The sequence below is a fragment of the Tigriopus californicus genome, chromosome 2 (genome assembly GCF_007210705.1).
Source record: "Tigriopus californicus strain San Diego chromosome 2, Tcal_SD_v2.1, whole genome shotgun sequence".
Lineage (NCBI taxonomy): Eukaryota > Metazoa > Arthropoda > Copepoda > Harpacticoida > Harpacticidae > Tigriopus > Tigriopus californicus.
Window position 1 is genome coordinate 9,073,332 of NC_081441.1, and position 6,414 is coordinate 9,079,745.

At 39.4% G+C, this 6,414-nt stretch overlaps 1 protein-coding gene across 3 annotated transcripts in view; it reads right to left on the minus strand.

Moving 5' to 3' along the window:
• Window positions 1–1,984: 1,984 nt before the first annotated feature.
• The window catches only part of LOC131892600 (zwei Ig domain protein zig-8-like), a 63,996-nt gene continuing 59,566 nt past the window's right edge, over window positions 1,985–6,414 (minus strand). For all 3 annotated transcript variants that reach the window (XM_059242415.1, XM_059242413.1, XM_059242414.1), the window contains one exon: window positions 1,985–4,135. In XM_059242415.1, the coding sequence (XP_059098398.1) occupies window positions 3,942–4,135 (194 nt within the window). In that variant the 3' untranslated portion in view covers window positions 1,985–3,941. The remainder of the gene's footprint in view (window positions 4,136–6,414) is intronic.

The window sequence follows — 6,414 nt, forward strand, 5'->3', positions numbered from 1 at the left end:
CCGTGTAGTTGGATCCGCAACGGATCCATGGGACACTGGAGAGTGACAAATCAAACGGTTAATTTTGGAAAAAGCTCGGATGAAACTTGTCAGACACGAGCGAATCCAGGCGCAATCACTGAGGGAAATATCATTACTCAGATGGATTCTTTTTCCTTAGATATGAATGCACGTCACTAACATCGTGTTCCCGAAATAGTTCAAATCTCAAGAATAATGAATGGAACTTCTTCGTGAGTGAGAAAACGGGGCCAGCTGTAAGTTGGCGGGTTACTCTGGCAAGAATGAAGAGGAAAAGTGTAGAACTTTTCGAAATTCCTCTAATGTCTCCTCCCATAAAATGGTTGATCGAGCAAGAAAATGAGATCTTTTCTTGAACGCGACGAGTGCCAGTAGGCAACACATTGATGATGATGATGGTAATCAACGTGGCTCATTGGAGGCAAAGTTGGCTCCAACATTCTTTAACGGGGCCCAAAGAAAGCATATTTCTATCCGCTGGCGGTTAAACGGAAAACTTATTTTCTGTCGGAATCCTCGGCAAATGAAATAGTTCAAAGTCAAATATCTGAGGGAGCTTCCAGCTATCCCACAGGGCTCGAATTGAAACAAAATTCACTTAGATTGAATGTAAGGTAGAAACTATGAGGTTTTGAAAAAAAATCATTTTTGTATTTTCGAACAAAAGTCACATACTTTTTTAACTAGGCCAAAATGCTAGGGCAAAACTCCCCATTGCTTTGACGAAATTTGAAGTGAACAATAGCTTACCATTTACCCAAGAAGCTCATGCGTTTTTTTTAATTTACATCTTTTTTGTTAGTGAGATAATCTACAAAAACCCTTTGACGTTTTCATCTAAGGTTTCGTGCTCTCAAGCACGACAAGATGACCATCGATCAAATCTAAAAGAGCTTAAAAGATGAGATGATTGCTTTTTCATTTTGGGGGAGTATCTTCAAGACCATCGAGTTCAAACGTATTCCCGAAAAATTACGATGATTCGAACACCATACGGAGACATATTGACAAGGACACCACAAGATAATTTTGGAAACTATGATTCGGTCAATTAATCAAAGCTACTGAATTACCTTTGGTCCGGCTCCCAAAATGGATGGCCATCATGCCACTTGAATGCGTTGGAACGCGAATTTCTAGGTACATGGACTGTGATCGAGCTTTACCTCAAATCACATCCATGGTTGGAGGAGTTCTAAACCACTTTTTGAATTGTAGAAATAAGACAAGAACCTTAGATCCCCTCAATCCAAGGCAAGTCCTCTTACCTCATTTCCTGTTAGGACGGTTCGTTTCAGAGAGAGCTAATGTCAAAGGCTTTTGTAATTGATTAAGAGAAGGCCGAAAATTCAAATTTTATGAAATGATTACCTCATAAACTTGACCACATCTCCTGAGTATTATTTTTGGCCTAATTTGCCCAAGTTCATCAATTCGAGAAAATGTCGTGGTTCTATGAAATGTTGAAGTTGGCAGAAGTGAAAGGTGAGGGAGGTACGAATTATCGAATCCTTTTTCAGTCCATATCTCTAGAAGTCCATGGTTGGAGTGGGGGTGCCAAAAAATACAGGGTGCCGATAGTTATGTGTCTTGTATGAAGATAATGGAAAAATAGAATGAACTCTGTTTTAGTTTATAGCTCTTGTATTGTGTATTGTGACTGGCATAAAGTTTCAATATATGTCTCAAAAGCTCCTCTTTTTTTCATTTTTTCGGCTCCTCTGTAGAGGACTAGGGGTTACACGAGGCCTGCATTTCTTTCATGAGGAATTAACCTAGTCGAAATGTTCCACTTAGAGTTGGTCTAATTTACCAAATAACACCATTATGTTGACAAAAAAATGGTTGTTGTTTTGACCAAGAGTGCAGATAGGTGCTTAAAAATCAATATTATCTTACTGGACTCTCATTGAGAGGCTTCCGTTTGCTATAATGTCTAAAAAGATCTGTTTTGGTCGAAAAATGACATTCTTGGTTGTTTTATTGGTTTTCCGAAGGCATTGATAATATTTGGATATAATAGCGATCATAACAATTACATAGCATTAGAGATTAGATCTGACTTTGAAGACAAAGTTGAATGTCCCGATTCAATTTGAGTTTCGGTTTTTGAGTGGAACCTCAATTGAGCTATTTTGATTACGTTCAGACGTGTTGCTAAGTAACCACATACTTTAGTTTCGTCGATTTTGCGTCGATCCAAAGTAAATATTCAGCCCATGGTCGCCCAACATTTCGCCATAAAACAATGGGAAGCCGGCATTTGCCCTCGCAAAAGAGACCGATTACAACATTTTGATACGATTCGTGTTTGGACAAGTCAAATGTTCCCTTTCGAAGTTAGCCCTCGCTGCGGATGGTTTTGTGTGGAATCTCGAAACCTCAACACAAAGAATTCGGTATTCAGATCGTGACTGATTTCAACTAGCATAACTTGTTGAACAGGAAAAAAAATGCGTGTCAAGATTGAAGTTGAGGGCAACTATTTGAGACATCATAGAACAATTTCAGACTCTAATCAATTGGGGACAAAAAAGTTCCAGTAGGCCGAGAGAGGGAAGGGGCAAAGGGGATTCTGCTTTGAAGGTGAACATGGTTTGATTTTCGGCCGTTAAACCTTTTATATGTACAAGGTCATTCGGAAGTTGCAAGTGGGAATAGCACATTTGTCTAGAACCATTTGATGTTAAAAAACTGAGTGGAATAAGAACGCTTTGTCGGTGTTCACTCTTTTTTCTTCATGAGTTATTGTCCTTGAACTGGAGGGGGCGTCCACCCCCCTCTTGGCTCCGTGTGTTCCTCACGTTCCAGATCTGTCACTTTTGGGTTAAGTTCAGAAAAATGGTACTTTGGGAAATCCTCATTGTTCCATTTGTCATTTCCACTATTTGATTTGGAACCACGTTTCTCGTCCATGTCCAGAACAATCGAGGCGTCCCATTTATGCGGCAAGAATGGCCGCCGCTACTTAGCAGTTTTCCTCTTGTTGTTGTTGTTTGTTTGTGGCTTTTGCCTGCCTTTTACTGTCAAATATTCAATGCAAAAACTGTTCAAGAGACAAAGAGTTATTTTTCCTTCAATGAGAGCCATAGTCTGTTTGCCAATTTGTCACAACATAAAAAACAGCAGCATAAAACTGCCTTGCACAAACAAGCCCTTTCTTGTCCTTGGATCCCCGCGAAGATTCCATTTAGAGGGTTCTTAGAAATCAATTGCACCAACAAGCACATTTTACGGTGCTTGAAATGTGTCCCAGGAATGATGATGACCTGGCCTGTTCCCATCGTGTTCATGTAAGGAGGTCTCAAGAGACGAGCAAACAGACTGACGAATCGACAGACAGACAGACACACACACACATTAACGTCCATGAGGCATGAGTTGGTTGGTAGCATTTTTGTGAGCCAAAGAAACAAAGACCGCCGCGTTCAAATCCCATCTTCCACACTCTTTGTTATTCAACGAGCCTCAAACGAAAAGAAGGAAGCCAGACTTTGTTGGAAGATGGAACTCTCGCAATGAACCTCATCCAGCGACGACGACAGCTATACTCACACCACCACCACCAACAGCAGCAACACAACCTCAACAACAACAACAACAACAACAACAACAGCCAGCAATGGAAAGGGAGAGAGGTTTCAATTTCAAAGTCAAATTCCCCTCTCTTTAAATCCGCTGCTTCATTGTTCCACTTTCTTTTGTCGTTAGCCAAGGACGTGAGGGGGGGGTTCTTTGGTTCCTTGTCGGCTTGTACATTTCATTCGTTCCTTCTCTCTTCAAGAATACTATGGAGTTTTGAATTGCGTTGGTGGCTTGGACTGTTTTTGATGTGGTTGTTGTCCTATTTTCGTCCGACCAGCTTGAACGTGTACAATGTGGGATATCAAAGAGTATTGCAACAAATTGGTTCCCATTCCTCAGAACACAATTGTAGAAGGACTATGGGGCGCTTTGAGCAATATCGAGCGAGTATGGCTCGAAAATGAGATCGATGTGAGAACCAGGAGTTCTTGACACGTGGTGTGGAATACGAGCAGACCGGCGAATAGGGACAGAAATCCACCCTGGATCAACATGGACCCACTTGTGACCCACGGTTTGACCTCAGAACCTGAAATGAGGAAATGAGAGGGAACAGTTCAGACAGGAGGTACTTTTAACCACTTCACTTTGGAACAAGACTTTTTCTGCCGGGTTCTTCGATCCAAGCCAGTTCACAGAATGCTCAGATTAGCTTCTTTGTTTCTTTTCTGAGTAGTGTATACTTTTAAGGGTGTATGTAATGTTTCGAAGTAAAAAGATAACACGATTTGTTTGTTCAATGCTGTGGAGATACCAAGCCATCACCGATAGCAACTTCTACCAACAAGAAAAGTTATCCGTTAAAGATAGCCCTTGAATTGAAAGTGCCAAAGGATTCTTGAGGAACTTTACTGTTCGAGAGCCATTGAGGCAGCTTTCTTGTTCCTGGAATCCCGCCCATTCCTGCGTGTCTGGCTTTTGAAAGTCTGCCATTGGACGTATAAGTAACATTTTTTTCTTTCTATTTTGGTACCATCGTTCATGATCAATTGAAAGCCTTCATTTGTTGTCTTTTGCCTTTCCTTCCTTGACGGTCAAAGTGCAGTCTTGGCCTTGGCTTGATCGTTGCCAGTGTTCCGGGAAGACTTAAAGGATGAATATTTCTAAGGCCTTCCAACTACCTCATTTGAAATGAGAATGTCAGCTTTTTGGTTAGACTGAGAGAGAGAGGAATGGGATTTGAAACTAACGCATCTTGATTCTAAAGCCTTACCGCGAAAGCGGAAACTTCAAGGCATGAATGGACCACAACGGATCTAGATGTTTCCTTGGTGTATAAACGTACACAGCACTCAAAGAATACTTTCGGAACTTTGCATGAATCTGCTTTTTAGACCATTGTAAAACAGGAATTTTCATTGCTCAAAATGGTAAGACAGAGGTGAATACCTAAACACGACGGTACCCACAAAACTGCTGAAGTGTTTGTGCAAATGACAAGACTTCAAGTAACGATTTCCGTTGTACTGAAAGCAAAAGGGAAAAGTTTTATAAAATACCATCTTTGTAAATACTTCAGATTAGCAGATTAAGCCACTTAAAAACTATTGATAACAGTCGATAGTAATCTTAGATGCATTTTCAATTGAAATTTCACCAAAATCCATCTAGCAAACGATAAGGTATTACGCTGCCAAAGGTTGAATTTGCATCAAATTTAACTGCGAAATGCTCCGATTAAATCTGAAAACAGTTGTTATGAATTACAGTATTTTTTTCTACCCCCAAAAATATATGAAAATATTTCCCTTTTTGAAGCAGACAGAAAACCCTGCAAATAGTTTCCAAGGTCACCTATGACTCACTTAATATCTATGTTTCATAATTGCGATGCCATACTTGTCAATCGCAGCAGTAATCCAGCATTATCTAGAATGTTGACAAAATTCTATTAGCGTTGAATACGTGGCAATTGATCAGTGCAAAAAGTGACAAATTTCAAAACTTCAAAAACTTCAAGTTTTAACTTAAGTGACAGTCGTTACTAGTTTTAGCATTTAAAGATATCTTAAAGATATTTATATTTTCAAGTCATGTCATTGCAAGAGCCATTTTTAAGTCTTGCCACTAACTTTGAAAATGGTTCGGCCATTTTTCGATTATTTTTTTAAGGTATAAAACACAACTTTTAAGCTGCAATAAATAGGCATATGCTAAACAGATGTTTATGCAAGTTTACGTCAATACATAACTGAAAGTACTTTGAATACTGATTGACTACGTTTTTGTCAGTGATACTTTTTAATGTACTTTAAGTGATTGAACACACTTATCCGAGCTACTTTTGAACATGTGTTTCTTACAAGAGTTGTTCCTTTTTGTTTCTTTGACACAGAAAAACATTTTTGGATGTCTTGGCATTTGAGCAAACACTTAACCAGAAATTATTACCACCGTGTGTGTAGATGTAGAAAACTCGAGAATTGACAACGGATTTGAAATTCATTTGCATCCGAATTTCGAGAGAGTATTTTCTCATAACCAGTTTTCTTCTTTCGACGGATCAGAGCATTCACACTTAGGAAAACCAACTACTCATTAGAAACTCTCTTTGATTTTTATTCAACGTCCAAATCGCAATTTCAAATCCGCTCTCGATTCATTACGTTGGGCACCACAATGTGATTTCAAGCCTTGGTCACTAACATTGACTTAAACATCTCTCGTTCAATTTGAGAAAATGTCAATTAACCAGCCTCGAAGTGACGTCGGAATGATATTTCGCAATGCTCGTGTGCAAAATTACCCAGAAAATCCATCACAAATTATGTCAAATCATGTTTCACAAATCATTCATTTGAATCGACT